This window comes from Alosa sapidissima, chromosome 5 (assembly GCF_018492685.1).
Source record: "Alosa sapidissima isolate fAloSap1 chromosome 5, fAloSap1.pri, whole genome shotgun sequence".
NCBI lineage: Eukaryota > Metazoa > Chordata > Actinopteri > Clupeiformes > Clupeidae > Alosa > Alosa sapidissima.
In genome coordinates this window covers 5,227,739-5,249,851 of record NC_055961.1, presented here as the reverse complement: position 1 = coordinate 5,249,851, position 22,113 = coordinate 5,227,739, and the positions used below count along the sequence as shown (strand labels likewise).

Here is a 22,113-nt window from a genome sequence, read left to right as displayed (position 1 = left end):
CAAACCACAACACCAATCCTGTTGTAATGCTGCTGAGAATACTATGCTAAATTGTGGTACTGTTAATGTTTTCATTACATTGATAATTTATCAAATTTAGATAAATAAAATACCTGGGTTAAGTCTACACTAGTATGTTGTAACACAACATAGTGGAGAACGTAGCATTGCTCTTACACACTGCATTTGTCTTTCTGTAGATTGCATACCTTGGAGCCATCGGCGGCAAGGACTTGAAGACCACCGTGTGGAAGATCATGTCCACACTGATTCATAACAACCTGGGCAAACAGCTCAACTGGAAAGGGGTGAACGACAAGCGAGCCTTTAGCTCCCTGTTGCTCAAATCTGTCATCATACGTGAGTAGAGTAGATGAGAGACCATAACATTGCATCCTGCACTTCTCTTTATTACAGTGAGATGTTGATATTGCAGCTGCGTGCATCGCGTTGCTGGAGACTCATCCCATTCACTTTAAATTGCTGGTGCCGGCACCAACCAATCACATTACGGTTTTATTTCATTCATTTGCGTAGCTACAGTCGGGAACACCCACTGGAATGCGTTGACGGAACGCAGCTGTGTGTGGGAGCCGTTACATTGCATCCTGCACTTCTCTTTATTAAAGTGAGATGTTGATATTGTTTTATTACAGTGAGACGTCAATATTACAGTTTTTTGGGGTTTGTTTTACCAGAGATCCTGCCATGTATTGTTCTACCTGTGCGCTTAACACAGGTGATTTCACTAATTAACTGTTCTACCTGGCTTAAGAGCTGTGCTAATTAGAATCAGCTGATTAAGTGAATGGTTGGAACAAAAATGTGGCAGGATTTTTACTTTCTGAAGTCGGACATTTACACACCTGTTTTTTTTTACAATCATTTGCACACGTCTCCATGCCCACTTGCACAAAACACACTCAAAACACTGAATGCATTCACCGTATCGGTGTGTCATTTTGCATTGCTTTCATAGAAAAATACAATCAGTCGCTGTTTCCTCTAAAATTCATGAATGCCTCTCTCAGTCAATGTTCACCACCATCAAAATTCTGTAGAACAACAGCAAATTTTGCAGACATTTAGATACTCTGTACAAAGCAGTTCAATTCAAATTCAGAACCTGCCAAAACAGTATTGTAAACGTGCTAATTACCAACCATTTTGTTCGAAAATTCTAAAACAATGATGTTTTTTAATACTTCTAAATAACATTTGATAAATGAACCTTACATTTTTCAGTAGCCATAGGTGTGTAGATTTGAACAAAATCTAGTTTGGTTCTTACCGGGGCTTTTACTGCCTGAAATATCCGATTTTATGTACCACGCTCTGAGTTTAGTGCTGGGCTGGTGGGTGCATATTCCCAAACTTCTCACGGCACATCAACGGTTAGCCCGAGAATTCTCGTCGCAATTCAAAATTCCACTGGAGCTCCAAGCGAATTTGTACATGCAGCCTTACAAGACTGTTCAGTCACCGATTCACGGTAAAATGTAATTTTTGGTACATAGCTATTTAAGATACACTTATGGTGTGGGTGCTTGCGTTTCTTTAGGAAGCCGCTGTCTTGGTTTGTATAGAAATGAATATTAAGTGACACATACATGTAAGAGGTTGGACATACGAGACGGTTGGTAATATGTGACATTCCGATAGATCACTAAGGATAGAAATGGGCTGGCTGGATGTACAAATTAAACTATGCACTGGAAATGAGAAAGATAATGATTTAGGCCTCGTGTCCACCAATCGCATTTTTTGGGCCGACGGCGGCTATTTTCTATACAAATCCTATGAAGTTCAGTGCTCACAGCGCTCAGCGCCCTCAGCGGAAAAAAGCCCTCAGCGCTGACTGTTTTCTTTCTGCAGCGCTCAGAGCACTGAAAGTTTTAAATCTGTTCAACTTTTAGAACAGCGTTGGGCTTGTCAATATCACTTCTCTCAACGACCAATCAAAACTAAGCAACAATAAACACTTGACCAAAGCGCTCTGAAAATAAGGTTGAGTGCGCTGTCAGCACACGATTGGTGGACACAGGCCCTTAGTGTGTTCTTTAGAGCAGTGTTTCCCAAAGACTGGGTCGGGATTTTTATTTGGGTCTTTTTTTTTCAATATTACTGTTGTATATTGTATGAAAGTTGTGGGGTCTCTGCAAGAAACATGCCCAGGAATGCAGTACTAGTCAGGTGTAGGTGCAGTCACTTACACGCTTTTTCCAAAGCAACTGGCTAGCCACTGTACCACCAACACCTATGCCACACAAGACAGTGGAATCCATCTATAATAATGTACCTGGTAAAGGTAGACAATAATATACTTTTTGCAGTGTAAACCTAAACAATGAAAAAGTAGAGGATATCACATTATATATGCGTTTTGCAATCCTTTAACTTTTTTATTTTTTTAGTTCATTGCACAGTTACTTACAATGTAGGTTTATGGTACACAATAATATACCTTTTGTGACTTACAATGTAGGTTTATGGTACACAATAATATACCTTTTGTGACTTACAATGTCGGTTTATGGTACACAATAATATACCTTTTGTATACCGTTTAGTTTCAACTGCGCGGGTAACTGAATAAAGCTGCAACTCCTCAGACTGTATCTTATGTCCGTCTACTCTGTTGCGCACAACCTGCTGTAGCAGAAATGAAAGGCGTTAGCCCCGAAGGTTTTAATAACTTATTATGATGACCTGTCTGGAACTGAAGCACGAATGGTTAGCATATTTCTAGGTAATAATACAAAACCCAAGCTAAAGTAATGCAAATATAATACTAAAACACAACTTAGAACTAGGCTTACTTATGTACTTGTCCCACTAACGAGTTTGTTTATTTGTTTCCCCGACCAGCACGGTAAAGTGCAAACACACCAGCACAAGATGGCTCTAGATAGGGCTGAGCTCCGCTCTGTTAAGGTTAAATGGCGGATCATTCACGAGAGGATTTTGAGATGCACAGATTCCCAAATGAACGCATATCCACAGATTTTGTTAGAGTGGTGAAATACATTCACACCGCTGACATTATATTAAGGAAAAAGTATAGCCAACCAAGCTCAAGTAGGCTAGCTCAGTGTAGCCAGACGGACCTTACGTAGGCCTATATTAGGACTTTAAAAAATATCGGCGCAAATTATCGGCCAGAATTCTGTTATCGGACCGATAATAATATTTTCATTTTTTCACTTATCGGCTAATAAAATATTGGCCGCCGATATATCGTGCATCCCTAATATATACTCTTTTGATCCCGTGAGGGAAATTTGGTCTCTGCATTTATCCCAATCCGTGAATTAGTGAAACACACTCAGCACACAGTGAACACAGTGAGGTGAAGCACACACTAATCCCGGCGCAGTGAGATGCCTGCAACAACAGCGGCACTCGGGGAGCAGTGAGGGGTTAGGTGCCTTGCTCAAGGGCACTTCAGCCGTGCCTACTGGTCGGGGTTAGAACCGGCAACCCTCCGGTTGCAAGTCAGAAGCGCTAACCAGTAGGCCACAGCTGCCCAAACATCATGTGATTCATGATCATGTGATTTGTTCTTTAATTCCTTGGCTTTGATTTGTTTTACTATTCGTAGGTGGTGTTCGGAAAAATCCCCACTACACAAAAACCACAGACTCTGAGATTGAGAAGCTGATAATCCGCTGGCTGAATCTGGCCGGAGACCGCGACGGGGGCAGGAAACAGCGTGAGCTGGCCAAGCGTGGGCTGAACATGCCCGACCACGCCAAAGGCCTCCAGCCGCCCAAACCCATGCCCCCTGGCGCCAGCTCCGCCGCCACTGACGCGGCCGCCGCCGCTGCCCGAAAACTGCCCGACCACCTCAACAAAGCCCAGAACCGGCCCCGCACGACAGACCCCCGGGCGCCCGAACCCACCGAGTCCGAGCGGCTCCGCGATCAGATGGACCCAAACCTGAACCGGCCTGAGAACAGCTGGACCCTGTTCCAGTCGTCGGCGCCGGTTCTGATGGACCCCAGGAACGTCCGGCTGAACTTGTAGTTGACCGCGGCGCTTCTCACTTCTCCAGCCCACTGATGCGTCAGCACTGCAGCAGTGATGTACATAGGCACACAGTAAGGCCATATAATGACAATATTTAAGTCTATATATCATTTGTACTATTATTAGTATTGTTGTTATTATTATTATTATTATTATTATTATTATCACAAGATTATTAACCTTACGGGGTAAAGGCACAAATAGTCATGATTGACTATACCTTAAATGTTAAAGCCATTCTGGGTTTATATATATAAAAAAAAGACATCAGTTGAATCCAGTTTAGCCATTATGCTGTTTCACATGTAAAATAAGCTAAACAGCTCCTCAAGGTCCGAACCCAAAAACAAAGAGTTTGATTTGTTTATCGGTATATTGTTATGATCGCTGTATTCTCTCTGTTCATGTTTTTGTTTACCTTTGATGAAAAGCACATCCATGATTGTATTTGTGCATTCTGTGCGGTCTCTGCGGTTTGAATAGCCTGCCTCGTATGGTCCATGTAGCCACTGATTCAAACTGGAGCATGTTTGTTTTGTTTTTTTCTTATCGTTGGCTGCGTTGTTTAAGTCACTTTTCTCAAGTCTGGTCTGGGTTCTCATTCCCATTTACATCAGTGCCGACACAGACCCAAAGACATCCAATCAGAGCTAGTCCGGTTCTGGCTGGCTTAGGTACAGTTTTGGGTCTACAGGTCCCGCAGTGGACCTCTGAGGTCCGATTACAGAGACAGCACACACATGCACATCATACTCTGTTTAATTTAATAAAAAAAATAATGTGACAAATACAACCTTTTGTAAATTAATCTTTTTAAGAACCAAAAACGATGAACCTATGTAAAATGATTAGCCACTGGTGACACTGATTACCACTGTATAGAATCTGAAAAATAGTTATGATTCAGCACTTACATCAAGCCAACCAGTAGGTTTAGTCAATTCAGATCTATACATTTCGTATTGAAAACTGACAAAGGTTTAACAGTTAATCTGGGTTAAATCCCAATCTGAATTGGGTATTAGAGATTGCGTCGTGGTGACTCATATTTGAGGAGTCCTGTAGGTTTGTCTGTATCCTGCAGCCTTGAAACACTTGCTCAGTGTGACTTAACGGTGAATGTGGTAAGTAACCTTGAATGTTGAAAAAATTTTTATCTTTGGACATGAAGGTATTCTATGAAATTTCAATTCTGATTTACACCTTGATAAAAATGACAGACCAATGAGAAGAATAGTCTTTAATTTGTTCATTAGAACTTCCAAATACATGGCAATGGTGAGATTACATAGTATGTTAACAAGTACACCACCTGATGGAATACTAAAACATGTCTCCTTATTAGAATAAAAATTAAATATATTTAAATATACTGAGACTACAGTTAATAAACCTGCAGTCTATGTCCTCATACATAATAACATAATGCTGATTTTATAAGATCAACCAGGTTGTTATTATTACTACAACCTCGCTATCGTTTAGACATGCGAAGATGATTTCCTGCAAGTACACAAGTAATATTTTATTATTATTAACTTTGTGAAATGCGTCAAATATAAAAGTATATATTTGTATATAAATGTGTTTTTTCAGATTTTTCTGAAACAAGCACACACTTCTTCAATTTGGTTCATTGTGAAGATAGGTAAGACTAAGGCAAAGATGGTGAAGATGAAGCTAGGTATTCCATTTTCTAAGATGGCTAAATGAACCCATGAAAAACTTCCAGATGGTTTCTGTCCTAGCTCACCATAAGGGCCTCGCTGAAGGCAACATCCAGACGCAACATCTGGGTAACAACATCAGTGGGCCACGTCCCTCCCTGGGAAACGCTAATCAAAACAAGTCCCTCAAACAGTGACTCACTTCCAACTTTGGGCCCAAAAAACAAGCCACAACTGCAAGTAATTGCAGGTGGCCTGATTTTGAGAGGGGAAAAGCCCCAGTCATGACTATGATCACCATGGCAGTTGAACAGAGATACTTCATGAAAGCAGAGGAAAAAAAGGACAGATATCAGAGATGCTGCGAAGGTGGTGTGGGGCCACCAGTCCATGTCATGCTCTCTACGCAGAGCAGTTCTTTATCTGATGTCCCTTCACGAGACAAGTCAGTGGTCTAGCGCGGTATAAAACTCAGCTGCTAATCGAGACGAGCTGCCAGCCAGAAGTTTTGGTCTGAAACACTAAGGAGTTTCGGTTGAAATATTTTTAAAAAGCATATTCGTAAATCTGAAGCATATAGCTGTGTAGAAGCTATATGTTATTTTCAAAAAAATATATGGTTGATATGTCTGTATGTTGTGACAACGACCAGCTGGATTATAAATCAAGCAAAGTTTATAGATGGTCTCACACTGGAACAACACCATAGGCAAACCGAGAAAAAATTGTCCACTTCTGCTCATTAAACAATCAATCATGCCAGGGGTTTATCTTTCTTTAGTGCAACAGTAACTCAATGGATTTACATTCATGCTTTTTGTTTGCTTGCATGTAATCTTACTGGACATGTTTGGACCAGTCTGTTGGATTTACAGCTTCTTTGGTGTTTGGCATGTTAAAATTGAATTAAACAGTGACAACATCACCCATCCCTCCACACATCCTCCATCCGCTGCTCGTCTGGGTCCGGTTCGCCCTGTCGGGACTTATTTTCCCAGTACTGACCGGCGTTCTATACATTATCCCTTACGTAACTCCTCCCTGGCTTGTGTGTGTGTGTGTGGCTGTGTATGTGCGTGTGTGAGTGAGAGAGTTAGTGTGTGTGGCTGTGCGTGTGTGAGTGAGAGAGTCAGTGTGTGTGGCTGTGCGTGTATGAGTGAGTGTGTGTTGCTGAGCGTGTGTGATTGAGAGGGTTAGTGTGTGTGGCTGTGCATGTGTGTGTGTGAGTGAGAGGGTTAGTGTGTGTGGCTGTGCATGTGCGTGTGTGAGTAAGAGAGTTAGTATGTTACTGTTTGCTTTTCTCTTCTATGTCTTCTTGAGTTGGAAACTTCACATAATCAGCACCCTCCGTTTTGACGTAGAGAGCAGCTCCATTTTTGCTTTCATCTAGAACCAGCTTCTCAAACGCCTTGGCGACATCAGACACCCTGCAAACACAAATACACATGAATACACAGGCATATGCTCGCACACAGTGGCGCTGCCAGCCGTAATCCTGTACGCACTGTGCATACAATTTTACAACACTTTATTCAGGAAATCATTCAATATTACAACAATAAAAATAGCTTGTGTACTGTCTTAATTGAAACATGCTTCACACACAAATAATAGCCTATGTTTAAGGCAAAGAGAATGGACATCTCAACATTAGGATACGTGATGGTGATTGGTGTAAACTTTGTCACAACATGATAAGCAGTTCTGGCACTTAAAAATGCAATGTTCCATTCATAAATCATTCAAGCGTAGAGCGTCATGACAAGAAAACAGCAGCTTAATATTTTTCAGGTGTCTCACAGTAAAAGGCGCACTGTTGTTAGCAGTTATGCTGAAGGCAGTGAGATAAGGCATTGCATCCTACAGTCACTCAGTTTGGAACATCGCAGTTCAAGTTTCAATATTGATAAGATTCAGTTAATGCGTAGAGTAGCCTACGGATCATCTCAAAGTTTGGGACAACCAAACGGCAGTGTAAGCAAATCCTCATTGTTAGGTTACCAGAGGTGTCTTTTCTCTAGGCCTAGACCTATGCAAATCCTCATTGTTAGGTTACCAGAGGTGTCTTTTCTCTAGGCCTAGACCTATGGCAAATCGCGACACAAGCTCATTGGTTTCTTTTTTTCTTTTGTTTCTCTTGTTCGCGTGTTGGGTAGGGAAGCGATAAAGCATTTAAAGCAATGTCATGTGATCCAGAGCCAATATGGCCAGAGCTGCTTGCTCTGTTAAGGTATTTGTGTTAAAATGGTGTGTTTAGCAGCCAGAATTAAAAAAAAAATAGGGTTAGCCACCGTTAAATTTTTTTAGTGCCCTGGGCAATGGAATACAACCCTAGCGGCGCCCCTACGCGCACACACACACATTCTTTGTAGAAATGTAGCTAAAAAACAAACACGTTTGACAAGATTATTTTCATGTGACCCCTGTTCAGCTAAAAAGGTTCTCTGCACTGCAAATGGGTGTGTGTGTGTGTGTGTGTGTAGCAGCAGTGAGGCTTACTCAAGAGTGCCGAATCTCTCCATGATTTTCTGGTTGACATCTCTGAGGTGGTAAAAATCTCCAGCCCTTTCCTCCTTGTCCAGAGAAGACAACAGCCCCGTCCGCACAAATATGGGGCAGATCATGTTTAGACGCACACCGTAACCGCCATATTCTGAGGCCATCTGAAACACGCACACACACACACACACACACACACACACAGGTAAACCGTGCATTATGAGACCATGTGAACAGCAGAGGCACACATGCAGTCACACACACATACACACACACAGCCTCAGAAAGTGCTGCCATACTCCATTAAACTGCACGCTGTGCAGCGTTCTGTAGGAACAATATTTAGAAACATGTTTGTTTTTCTCAGAGTTCAGAGGGTGCAACTGCTCATGCTTACCGCCATGGCTCTGGTGAAGCCAACCACCCCATGTTTGGTAGCAGTGTAGACAGGACATGTTGGGAGAGGACCAAGACCTAAAACGCACGCACACACACTAATTTAGTTCACAGCAGGACCAAATATCTATATCCTCTAACTGATTATTCACAAAAAATATTTGAATCTAAGAATGTCTTGAATCTCTTGAGCTATACTTCACATTTCTTCACCCTGACCAGTTTCCCCCTCGCACATCTTGCACAGCGGAAGTTTGGGAGGCTACAGTCTAACCACAGCGCCACTGACATATTGATCTTAATGTAGGCCTTGCAGCAGCCATTGGCCCACACAGTGCGGCCAGAGGCCTATTTGCAAAGACGTAACACCCACAACAACCACTTCCTCCTGGGGGTATCTCTGCCATCCACCAAGAGAATGAAGCGAGTTATCTTCACATTGCCAGTCAAGTAGACAACAGACACACACACCTGACTATTTATGCAAACAGATTAGTTATTAATGCATTTATGACCCTTTTGACTCGCCATGTAAAGTAAAGACAGCGGTATATAATCTACCAGCCCTTATATTAAGGAAAACACTCATTCAAAAAATATGTTTATTCTGTACGAGAGATCTTTCAGGGCCCAATTACATACCCTAACTTGTATTACAGTAGCCTGCCAATTAGAAAACCAAGACTGGATTGCCAGATTGCATAGGTGCCTGAATTTATTTCTGTTCAGTTTAACAGAAAAACAATACAAAACCTGTGCTCTAAACCCAAACTGACTGCTAAATTGGTATCTGAAAGCTTAATTTACAACCCGGGTTAGTGTTGGATTCAAATATTTCTACATGATGTGCCCTAAAATAATCTGTGCCCTGATGTGCTGACATGGTACCATGATATGCCCTAGAAGAATGTGAAACACACATACAAGTGTTGATGACATGTTCACAGCTTAGTCTTCCTGATCACCACGAGCAACAGGAACATTACTGAAACAGGCTCGTCACAAAGGTCATGTCCAAGCTGCCGGGAAGGGGTGTGTGTGTGTGTGTGTGTGTGTGTGTGTGCGTGTGTGTGTGTGTGTGTGTGTGTGTGTGTGTGTGAGAGAGGCAACCCCAGCGGTCTACCAAGTGCCACTCCTCCACTCCACCACTGGGATGGTTCAACACATGATACTCATTGGCAGAGTAGCTTTCTGTTTCCCAGCTGCTCAGAGTTACTGCTGGTCTCCTCTAAACTGCCACTACAAACAACTACCAACAAGCACACATGTGCTGAAGGAATTGGAGTGTTTACTTCAAATAAAGAATGCAGGAAAAACAACCTGGTCTGAGTCATTTCCGCTCTGGGAATCATTTTGCAGAGTGTACCTGTAGTTGTATAGTGTGTGTGTGTGTGTGTGTGTGTGTCCACTCACCTGCCATTGAGGCGATGTTGATAATGACGCCCCCTCTGCCCCCATTCTGTTTCTTCAGGTGTTCTACAGCCAGGTAGGTCCCTCTGATCACGCCACTCTACACAAGACAACCACTTACTGTCAGATCAAAGGTGCTCTATAACTCAAACAGGTGCACCTGTATTTACAAGTGCGCTCCCTGAACTTCACCTCTGCCCTTTACATTAAGATGCAGCGACTCACAGTTCTCTCCCGGACATCCTAAAGACCCAGGTGTGGTCTAACAGGTAACCCTTATTTACTGTGTGTCATCCCACAGGTATGCACACTGAACCTCACCTGCATCAGCGGTGTTTGACTTCAGGTGTGTTTACAGGAAGTCCACTTGACAGTACAGGTTTTACTGGACACACAAGTGACCAGTCATAGTTGCAGTTGACATGGCTGCTGTGCTTCAAATCACACAAGCAGTCCTGTGATACGTGAGGTGCCTGGACATGCCTCACATACAGTACCCAGAATGAAACTAATGATCTCCTTAAACTTGATTGTTTAGCTCCCTCCCTCGTTATCTCTCCTGACCTTAATCATCAGGAAGTGAGTTGTCAATATACTCTGGCTTTAGTGACCAATGGAGACACATCACAGGAAGCTTTAAAGGCGACTTGTAGTGTCTAAATCTGCCAGATTCACTTCCCCCTGTTTGAACTAGCAGTGCTGTCAAATGACAATAGAGGATGTTCTTGTGTAATAGTGATGAACGGAACATTTTGCAATATCTTGTCAACTCTGTACATGTGTTGTCTAATGACCCTGCGTTTCATCACAGGGAAAAATGAATAGTGTACATCATTTCTCCAATGAGTAGATCCTGTGCCCCAAAAGCAACTCACCAGATGGGGAAGAGAAACTGCTTTGTGAATCGTCATAACATATGAACAAACAGAGACCATAAAACAGCTTTGTAAATCATCATAACATATGAACTATTGGAGATGGTATAAACCCAGTGTCTGTCTCATACTTAGTCATCCCCTCACCCGAAACCCTTTAGTCGTACCAGATTGATGGCCACAGTTTTCTCCCAGTCCGTCTCGTTTATGATTCCCGCGTTGTTGCAAACGATGTCAATGCCACCAAACGTCTGCACGGTTTTTTGGAAAGCATCTGTAAGGAACATTCACCTTTTTATTTCCAGATTGGGAAAAACCACACATCACATAACAGCATCTTTAGCATGAGGAACTTAATATATCAGCCAATAAAAATGTAGGCTACTGTTAATTAATAATATTAACAGGATCATTCATCCTCATCAGATACTTGTCCAGACTGAGTTTTCATCAGAAGCTACCAAATCATTCATGATTACCTTCATATGTCAATCAACGATGATGACGTTGTCCTTTACTCAAAATGACAAATTTGTCAGAAAGGCAGGTGGAGATATCGGCACTGACATTCTACTTGTCCTCTCCCCAATTACAAACCTTTTTACATGTTCACTCGTAAGTGGTTCCCCATACACTAATCTCTTATAAGGGCAGGGCTGAGCTGAACTGAAATATTGCCTCTGACATGTCTGATATCTGGGTGGCATGGCATGTGAACTTGTGTTACAAAAGTTGACAAATTGTTTTACATTTGTACTATTTTTTCAGTCAAATGTCAGGTGGTAGGCCTACTATGGTTAAAGGTGCAATCAGGGATTCTACGCGATTTCAACCCCATAACATTTTTTGTCACATTCAGCAATCATGGTTATGGTTATGGGATTTGGCAGACACTTTTGTCCAAAGCAACATTGTCCAATTATCTCCTCATGACCGCTAACCGCCCATTCAACTTCAATTAGTTCAAGTAATTTATTATCATGTATTCATAAAAGGAATTATGAGTAAATGAAATTCTTTTGCTCAAGAGCCAGCTCAACTTTAAAGAATACATTAAACGTAGTAATTAAAAAGGTATATTGTGTGTGTGTGTATGGCAGGGATATGGTATATTGTGCATGTTTGCATTCCATGAAAACACAAAAAAGAAAACAGTCTTTGTAGGCAGCCCATGGCTCCGAAAACTGAAAACGGAGAGTAAAAACACAGAGTGGGGCCAGCTTGTCCCCCAAACTAAAACTAAACCCTGCATGGAGTTTCTCTGGGAGTACTGAAGGTGAGCTGGTGTGTTTAGTTTGGCCCTTGGTTTAACTTCTTTTTTTTTTATTGCACAAAAGCGTTTGCTAACAAATTTAAATATAAACATAAACACAACCACCTTTAACTACAGACTCTGTAGTCTGTAGTCTATATTAGGCTACTGCAGTGTTTCTCAAACTGTTTCTGTCACTGCCCACTTTGGAGGTGGGGAATTGTTAAGCCCCACCTGACCCCATCACCCCGGCAAAATGGTAACATTGAAATATTATTTTCGCATTTTGGTTCCACGTTACATTTCCTGATTTGGTCCGCAGGATCTGATGATGTTTCATATGTTGGTCTGTTTATGCTTGTGTGTGGCTATTTTGTTTTAAATCTATGATCTTCCTGCAGTAAAAATCTTGGTGTATTATAGTTTTTTCTGAATGCTTAAACACAACCGTGATTCTTATAGCACAATTTCTAAAACTATTAATTCTTATAGCAAAACCACTCACTGAGTTCGCAAAACTAAAAGCACACAAAGAACACTGATTTGCACTCAATTTGCAATTTTGTAACACACACTTTGCACAACTGGAGGCACAATCCACTGTACAGCACTCTTTTTGCGGAACTGTAAACACAACTCACTGCTTTACACTCAAATTCCAAATGATCAACACACTCCTAGCAAATCTATACACATTATTTACACTATTAACACTATTTTGCCAACTCTCTGGCACACTTTCTCATGTGAAAACTGTTTTAGATAATTAGTTCACTTTGCAATCAGCCTAAGCACTATAAATAAGCCACAGGTAATGTATGGGTACAATGGAGGGAGCAGGAAGAGTGGGAAGAGTAAGAATTAGAGGAGGCCGAAGAATAGGACGTGGAGGTGAAGAAGTAGGAGAAAGAAGAGGAGGAAGAGGATGCAGAGGTGAAGAAGTGAGAGGGAGAGGATGACAAGGACAAGGAGGTGAAGTTAGAGGAAGAGGACAAGGAGGAGCAAGAGGAGGATGGGGAGGGGGAAGAGGAAGGGTAAGAAGAGAAAAAAATAGCCCTTTTACAGGCAAAAAAAATCAGTCTACATGTGGGGATATTGTCATGTCAGGCCTGGATACGGCATTCCAGAATATATTTTCCCTGGTGCCTTGGACTAGGACATTGCATGTGATGTAGACAAAATTTTGAGAGAGACAACCCGACGTAGACAGATTTGTTTTGTCTCAGTGAAATTGCTATTTTGTGTTTTGACTTGGAATAACACACTTGTGTTTGTTTTGATGTGTGTAAATAAACACCAATACTTGAAGTTTGGATCCCTGTATGTTTACAGAACTATGACAAATGTATGACCTCAAACTGACATAGTCTACCTTGTGCACAGAGAAAGCAAAAGCCAGATGTGTTTTTTATTCATACCATCAGTGTGCAGTTGGCACATTGTGTGCTTATTATTGTGATGGCTTGTGTTTACTGTTTGATACGAAAATACCATTTTTACGAAGGTGTGAAGAGTTAAGCAAGGTGTGTTGGCTTTTGCAAGAGAACTAGAATGTTTTGCTGATTGGGTGAAAGGCTTTCCTATTTGTGTGTAGAGTTTTGCAAAAAAAGCCATAGTTACAAAAAATGTGCTTAAGCAATCAGAAAAAACTGTAATTGACAGTGATCTAAATTCCAACAGTCACACATGAAAGCAATAACTAAATCAGCTTTTTACCACATCAAAAATATTGCCAAACTTAGAGGGTTGATGTCAAAACATGATTTAGAAAAACTCATTCATGCATTTATCTCCAGCAGGGTTGATTACTGCAATGGACTGTTCACAGGCCTTCCTAAAAAGACTATTAAACAGCCCACCTACCGACTCTATACACGATGTGATTGGCCTTATCGAAGTTTTATTTTTCCAGCTCACAAGCCAACGGAGAGTGGCTAGATTACCCTGGCAGCAAGTTACATTTCAGTCAGGACCACTTTAGTCAAAATAGTTTATTGATATGTAATAAGTTACATTTGGCGGTATGGCTCTGTTCTGGGACCTCCCTACCCTTTCGTGTGCCAACACAGAAAGCCTAAGGCAGGGAGAGCAGGGGCCTATTGCACAAAACTAGGATAAGGGATTAAGCTGGGATATCTTGGTTATCCTGGCTCAATTTATCCGTGATCCAGTTGCACAAAAGCGGGATAGGGGGCAGCAGGATATGTTATGGTATAAGTTACCATGGCGACTTATTCTGTGGAGCTAGCCTGCTCCTGACCAGGCTAAGTTCCAGGATCTATTTAATCTCATCCCTTATCTCAGTCAGCAGTCACCACAAACGGAAACCAATAGTTATTCCACTGCCCACTACACATTGTTATCACATATACCTAGACCCACTGTCATTATTTAAACGTTTGTGATCATTAATTAACTTTTTCATACTCGCCATTCCCGACCTGTCATGCGACAATGTGACGTCACGGGAGTGCCTAACCATTTTGCGCGTGGTGGTCGCGGAACTAGTTGCAATATTCTCCTTAACAGAGGTGTTGCTGTTTGTTGCTGTTGTGAAAAGGCTATCGCTACCTACTTCACACCGTAGAAGAAGCAATGATGCCGCTCTAGTTGCCATGGTGAATCTGTGATCGGTGGCGGGGTCTATTTGAGGGAGCCGTGAGCGCGCACTTATCTGGGATAGGTTTCACCTGGCTTGATGGATCTGTGTCTGCTCATCCTGGCTTGCTCGTTGTGCAACCAATTAAGCCTGTACGCTCTTGTTTTGGATTCATTGAGCGCAGCTCAGTAACTTATCCCGGATGTCTTAATTCTGCTTTTGTGTAATAGGCCCAAGGACACTGTACTATGAAATATATCACATAACTGCAATCGTAGTATCACTTAATGTATACCCCTGAGTCAAGGCTTTGTCAAGCCTCGATATGTCTACATAGCCTAGATATGTCTAACGTGCTTCGTAGTATACCCCGCAGCAAGGTATCCCCCCCATAAGGAATACAGAACAGAGCAAGCATCAATGACAACAACATTGAATAAGACAATAATCAATCAGATGGAGTTGGGGGTGGAGGTGGGTAGCAGAGTGGCTTGCAAAGGGAACGGCAAGCCCAGCCATGTTAGAGCAGCTTAAAAGTAGGGCCTAATCGCCTCTCAGCCAATGACGAGCTAAGGGTACTCTCAGCTGACAGGCCAGCTGATCAACCAGCTGATCAACCAGCTGACAGCTTGGCTTGACTCCGTGGCCTGCCAGAACTAACGCTGTGCTCAATTACATTTACATTTGCTGCCGCTAGGGTGCGTCTAGATTTCTAGGCTACTGGCTTCCAGTAAGTCACAGAATTGACTTTAAAGCACTACTGCTTGTTTATAAATCAGTAAATGGAGCAGGACCTAAATACCTATCAAAATACCTATAAGACATGCTTCAGCAGTACAAACCTTCTCGTCCTCTCAGGTCCCAGGTGAAAAACCTGTTAGTAAAAGCTGCTGTTAGAACTAAACATGGTGAAGCTGCTTTTAGCTGCTATGCGGCTCAGCTCTGGAACCAACTTTCGGATGACATCAAAAAGGCCCCAACTGTAGCCAGATTTAAATCTAGACTTAAGACCAAACTGTTCTCAGATGCTTTCTGCTTTTTGCTTTTGTTTATCTAAAGCACATTGAATGACCTCTGTTTATGAAATGCGCTATATACGTAAATGAAGTTGACTTGACTTGACTTCCTTATCAAAAAAACGAACAATTTCCTCTTGTTCTTCGCGCCCCACCTGTCATGTCTCTATTCCCCACTAGTGGGGCCCGCCCTTCACTTTGAGAACCACTGGGCTACTGTATGGTTAAACAACCAAAAAACATCAGATCAAGCAAGTGGTGTCTTTAGGGATAAAGTTGTTCTTATGGTTATGGTTATGGGATTTGGCAGACGCCTTTGTCCAAAGCGACACACAAATACAAAAACAACATAATATTTTTAAAAATTAGTCCTTCCTGCAATTGTCATGAAAGATACAGTATATTGTACACATCACTTTTGACAAAAAAATAAATACATAAATTACATAAACAAACATCATTCCATTTCCCATGTAATTGTTAGGCTACTGGTAATAGCTACTTTCAAATTTCTATATTTAAAAACCATTCCAGATATTTGAATATCCAAATTACATTTTGAATAGCATATAAGATTATCACTGATATCAAATTTGACTTTTAAACACTGCCCCACTAACCGTTCTTGGTCATCATTCTTGACGATGACAAGTAAAATGCCATTTCATTCAAGTTGCAGACTTATGTGACATATTTATTAGTCATAGCCTTCGTACCCTATAATTAAACTTCTGAACAACTGAGCAAGATCCAGCTTTTGTATTCCTCTACAAAAGAGTGTAAATGACTGATGATGAAGATAGGCAAGTAAGTTGTCCTCAATGTTAGATCCACCCATGGAGTAAAGTTGGAAACCAGTTTGTAGACTAAAATTCAAATAGCCTAGAGATCTTGAAATACAATTTATTTTCGTAACAAAGCCATCTCATGCCTTCCATTCTAACAAGCAATATCATTTTGACCAGGACAACTATAGCCTACTTTAGGCCTAGACTAATCAGTCTTCGATTAAATGTTATTAAAAATGACTTGCTACGTTGACTTCAAAGCATAGGACTAGTCCTAATCAATATTTTAAGATGACAAAATTGTCCCCACCAATATGTTAGCGAACTTATTTGTGCTGCTGATCATTCCGACAGCCAGCACAACAGTAGGCTACAAGAAACGTCGTCATATGATTTGCTGAAAAACAGAGGGAGAGGGGGAGGGGGAAGGGTTATCTGACATGCACGCTACAGTAGGCCTACACGCATTGAGAGTGTCAAAGGCTACTGTACTTGTTTGCGCCGGCAGTCAAGCGAGCGGGTGTGTCAAAGACAACGGTAAGTTAGGGCTGACTGCCAATACATAGCCTATCCCAAAAAAGGCCGGAGTAAAACATTGTGATATTCCCTTTGCCCTTCAGCATGTACATGTTTGCCTCTTTTTGTGGTTTGTAGATCAGCTTTGCCACCCCAAAATACAAAGCTTTTTCATTGCAGTCTAGGCAAAATAATTAGCCATAGGCTACAAACTGGCAACTGGTGACCAGGCTAAAAAACAGGCACCTGGTGACCAGGTGTAAAATAGCATTAGCTGTTAGGATATTACCCAGGATATTGTCACAGCTAAGCTAGCTTCTATAATCTTTCAACCAAAATTAGGAGTCATGTTGAATAAGGGTGTGTCGCACGGACAGTCACATAGGCTATAAGTCACCATCACTGACTGTTAATTGGGCTACCAATCTTGCAGTCGCAATAAACAATGGATCCGAGACATTTTCCTGTTTCTATATTCTGTTTATGTAGGCTAATGTATTTGTGAATATAGCCTGCACAATGCAAAGAAATACTGGTGCATTTCCATACTCCATAGAAATGAACATTGCGAGACACTTATCTGTTCTATGATCTCATCCCAGAAAGATTTTCTTGTTAGTTTTTTTTAACATTTATTTTATCTAATGACATAGCAAAAATGCTGAATTGAATCCACATATCCTTGCACTTGCGAAACTATTTTTCAGCATTCACGTTCCTCTTAAAGTGACAGGCACTCAATTAGATTTACACACCAAATGTGATGATATAGACAAGTGTAGCCTAATAATTTAAATATCAATATGATGTAATCAAATTACTAAATATGTTTAGCTATTAGTAATCATGTAGATCATAAAATACTACAAATAATTATCAATATAAATGTATAGTTTATATGAATTACAAAATATGAAAAAGAAACCTATGACAACCATCACTTTCTATGTGTGTGTGTGTGGAGGGTCAATCAAATTCTATGATTGCCACTGATGTGAATGATCTCACAAATCACACAAACCAAATCAAATTTTAAAAAATCGCAATAGTATCGAAATCGAGATTCTTCACTTGCTATTGGTATTGAAACAATAATGTTGGTATCGTGACAACAGGAGTTGTGGATGTGTCCAAAGCTGAGACCAAACCTACGCCCTTGCTTCAAAGCGACAGGGCTTAAGAGTTTTATAGGCTAAAGAGCTATTTACCTGTGAACTGTTTTTCAGAGGTCACATCGCAAACACAGAACAAAGTTCGGTCTGGTCCGAATTCTTTGTCAAAGGCAGTCTTAGTGGCGTTACCCGAGTCTTCAACCACATCAAAAAGGGACACCTGTGAAAATAATAGTCTATATTTACGGATTCATTCAAATAAACTTAATTTGCAGCCTAGTCCTGAGAATGTAGATTTCTCATCTTATCAGACAAGATCACTGCCATAGAGTAACTGGATACCGAATTCAATAAGCTATAGCAAATATCCATTTGAAAAACCAACCTTAGCTCCGTGTCTCAGAAGAACTTCAGCAAAGCCTTTTCCCAGACCTTGCGCGCCACCGGTAACAACTGCTACTTTCCCGTTCAGTGCCATCGCAGAGTGGTAACGAAGCTTGAGTGTTTGCTTTGGTGCCTGAGGCCAAAACTCAACCCTTTTCTCCGTCACGCAAGTTTGACTCAAGCCGCCGAATGTTTTGTTTTGCAGACACACTGATACTGACAGTAGGCTATGACAGACACATTACACATTATTGGCTGGCTATAACGTCATGATAGGCGTTCATTACGTCCAGTTCATCCTGTAGCCTAGAATATTGCACATGCGTGTTAGCAGCATAACTGTGTCGGTGATAAATTTTAACGATAACTTCCAGATGTGTAGGTGGAGAAAATGCAAAAACCTCTGGCGCAGAGGGGCGCCGACATGGGTTGTATTCCATAGTACGCACCAGCCCCCCACTTTTTAAAAGTTCAGGAATGAGGGAGATGGGATGAGGGAGATTTTTTTTTACATTCTGGCTGCTGAACCCCATTTTAACGCAAATACCTTAACAGAGCAAGCTGCTCTGGCTATATCGGCTCTGGCTCTCACATTGCTTTAAATGCATTTACTACCCAACACGCGAACACGGGGAAGAAAAGAATAAAAGAAACCAATGAGCTTATGTCGCGATTTGCCATAGGTCTAGGAAGGGGGACCTATGAGGGGTATGCAACAACAAATGGGCGCCCCCCCCCCCCCCCCCCCCCAAAAAAAAAAACCGCAAACAACTAAAGTAAAACAAAAGGCCAATAATTTACATTATTTATTAGTGTAAATTATTATTTTTAAAGAAATTCTGCCAATTTGAACTTGAAGTATTGTCAAATGGTGCATTGTCTTTAAGAGAGTCTAAACGGTTCTCATAACGTCCTTTTGCCAGCTGTTGCTCACAAAGGATAAGGCTGATCCAACTCTAGCCTTTATTTGCCACATTATCAGCACAATATTAAGCTATTAATATTAGGATTGTTAGGAAATGGAAACATGTAATGAGTTGTTGCTAGCGTGACATTTCTGTTTGCAGTTTGCCATTAAAAGTTCAGTATGAGCATGGTAGCCACCTAGCTATCTTAATGGAATAGGTTTCAATCGGTATGCTTAGCAAACGCTAGTCTGTTAACATGAATATTTGCAAGCCTCCAAGCACAGACGTCATACTTTAAATCCTACCTGTTGCTTTTCACCATCCACTTATTTAACTACTGTGCATCCCTTGACATGCCATCTCATTTTCCCTCTTTCTTTTTTTGCTGTATCCATCTTTCATAGACGAAAACTCACTACTCGTACCTACTCGTACCTCGTAGCTCACGGCGCCCCCACTCCCTTTTCTATGTCAAAATTCTATGATGGAATCTTATGAGATAGGCTAGGGCGCCTACTCTAGCCTGTTAGTCCTCTAAAATGTTATTTAACATTGAGGAAATGCAGAAATGATTTAGAAACGTACAACAGTAACTACATATAGAATATACCAAATATATTATTATTATTTTTATTATTATTATTTTTACCATCGCTTTGGCGCCCCCACGGTGCTGCGCCCCTATGCGCCGCATATAGCGCATACCCACTTTTTGCGCCACTGGGTCTAGGCCTTGAGAAAAGACACCTCTGGTAACCTAACAATAAGGATTTGCTTACACTGCTGTTTGGTTGTCCCAAACTTTAAGATGATCCATATACTCTACGCATTAACTGAATCTTATCAATATTGAAACCCGAACTGCGATGTTCCAAACTGAGTGACTGTAGGATGCAATGCCTAATCTCACTGCCTTCAGCATATAACTGCTAACAACAGTGCGCCTTTTACTGTGAGACACCTGAAAAATATTAAGCTGCTGTTTTCTTGTCATGACGCGCACTACGCTTGAATCATTTATGAATGGAACGTTGCGTTTTTAAGCGCCAGAACTGCTTATCATGTCGTGACAAAGTTTACACCAGTCATCATCTTCTAATGTTGAGATGTCCATTCTCTTTCCATTAAACATAGGCTATTATTTGCGAGTAAGGAATGTTTCAATTAAGACAGTAGGCCTATACAAGCTATTTTTATTGTTGTAATATTGAATGATTTCATGAATAAAGCGAAAAATTGTACGCACAGTACGTACAGGATTACGGCTGGCGGCGCCACTATTGGCTAAGGCTAGTCATGGGTTTCATCAGGTCAAAAACAGTTTGACTATCTTGACATAAACAATTGTGTCAGGACTTGTTATTCTGATTGCAATTTAATTGGTATAAATACTTGCTTTTGAGACATAAACAGAGCATTATGAGCATGACATTATGTGCTTTTGAAGGCAATATACTATGCGATGCAGCAAAGGTTAACGATGATTTGAGAAATGTACCAAAGCATCTGAGGAAAACTATCATTCTTTAGAAGGTATTAAGAACAGCAGTTCTGTTGCAGTGTGTAGTCATAACTTTATCTGTCCACAAGGTGACGCTAAAATACCTTGTTTATCAGACCAGTATATAGAGAGAGTTTGGCCAACTAGGGAATCGAATGTTCTGAGCTATCACGTTATGCCAGTTGGCTACCAACATTCATCAGATCCCTATTGACATAATGCAGTAAATAATGGAAAACATATAGCCTAATAAATTATTACAAAAATAACATGAATTACCAAAAAATAAAATGCCCAACTGTTGCGTGTTTGGCTGCAGAAAAAATATTTTTTGGCACCAAAACATTTCTTGCAATTACTTCTCCAGGGTTCCGTAGTTTATCGATGTCTGTTAGGCTACTAACAATGCAGTAGGCCTAAATTACAATGCATTAGCCTACTACAGTTACAATTTTCGTCATGGAGTAAGTTTAACCTGTCCTTGGCAATGGGTGAACTACAAAAGGCTTTGTCAGGACTCAGGAGACTGAAGAGGAAAAGAAAGGTATTTTTTGGTGTGTAGGCCTGAAAATGGACATTTACCTCCCACAGTATTGAGTAGTTATTATCCCTCCAGTTTGTTCTTTTCACTGCTGAGACTGACTAGGAGACGTGGTCACTGGCCACATATTAGGCATAGCCTATTACAGGCCCATTTCAGATATGTAAATGTAAATCAGGTTTCTAGGTCAAGTATACTTACGTATAAAAGGAATTTGGTCTCTGCATTTATCCCATCCGTGAATTACTGCACACACAGTGAGGTGAAGCACACACTAACCCAGAGCAGCGAGCTGCCTTGCTACAGCGGCGCTCGGGGAGCAGTGAGGGGTTAGGTGCCTTGCTCAAGGGCACTTCAGCCGTTCCCACTGGTCAGGGATTGAACCGGCAACCATCCGGTTCCAAGCCCGAAGCCCTAACCAGTAGGCCACGACTGCCCACTCTAAAAGTTAAATATACCCTTTATATAAAAGGTAAATATACACTGGAATATTTATTTTACATATTGACAAACATTGATAATAATTCATTAATAAGCAAGTCAGTATAAATACTTTATTGATCCCGTGAGAGAAATTTGGTCTCTGCATTTATCCCAATCCGTGAAACACACTAAGCACA

At 41.2% G+C, this 22,113-nt stretch overlaps 2 protein-coding genes across 6 annotated transcripts in view; one reads left to right on the top strand and one right to left on the bottom strand.

Annotated features, from left to right (window-relative positions):
• Nucleotides 1-4,822, top strand: part of LOC121708396 — a 38,517-nt gene extending 33,695 nt beyond the window's left edge. For all 5 annotated transcript variants that reach the window (XM_042090992.1, XM_042090994.1, XM_042090993.1 and 2 more), the window contains 2 exons: nucleotides 201-360; nucleotides 3,602-4,822. In XM_042090992.1, the coding sequence (XP_041946926.1) occupies nucleotides 201-360; nucleotides 3,602-4,026 (585 nt within the window). In that variant the 3' untranslated portion in view covers nucleotides 4,027-4,822. The remainder of the gene's footprint in view (nucleotides 1-200; nucleotides 361-3,601) is intronic.
• Nucleotides 4,823-6,872: 2,050 nt separating this feature from the next.
• Nucleotides 6,873-18,851, bottom strand: zgc:56585 (uncharacterized protein LOC393297 homolog). The gene is made up of 7 exons (XM_042093495.1): nucleotides 18,545-18,851; nucleotides 18,256-18,379; nucleotides 11,044-11,150; nucleotides 10,005-10,101; nucleotides 8,593-8,669; nucleotides 8,196-8,359; nucleotides 6,873-7,123 (listed from the first exon to the last, which is right to left on the bottom strand). Exons 1-7 carry the CDS (start codon nucleotides 18,635-18,637, stop codon nucleotides 6,982-6,984), a joined length of 804 nt encoding a protein of 267 aa, XP_041949429.1. The 5' UTR covers nucleotides 18,638-18,851; the 3' UTR covers nucleotides 6,873-6,981.
• Between the last annotated feature and the right edge of the window lie 3,262 nt (nucleotides 18,852-22,113).

Coding starts and splice junctions, on each gene's coding strand:
- zgc:56585 (XM_042093495.1), bottom strand. CDS start 18,637: ATGGCACTGAACGGGAAAGTAGCAGTTGTTACCGGTGGCGCGCAAGGT. Junction 11,151..18,255: donor CTCTGAAAAACAGTTCACAG/GTAAATAGCTCT, acceptor TGTTCCTTACAG/ATGCTTTCCAAAAAACCGTG. Junction 10,102..11,043: donor AAACTGTGGCCATCAATCTG/GTACGACTAAAG, acceptor TGTCTTGTGTAG/AGTGGCGTGATCAGAGGGAC.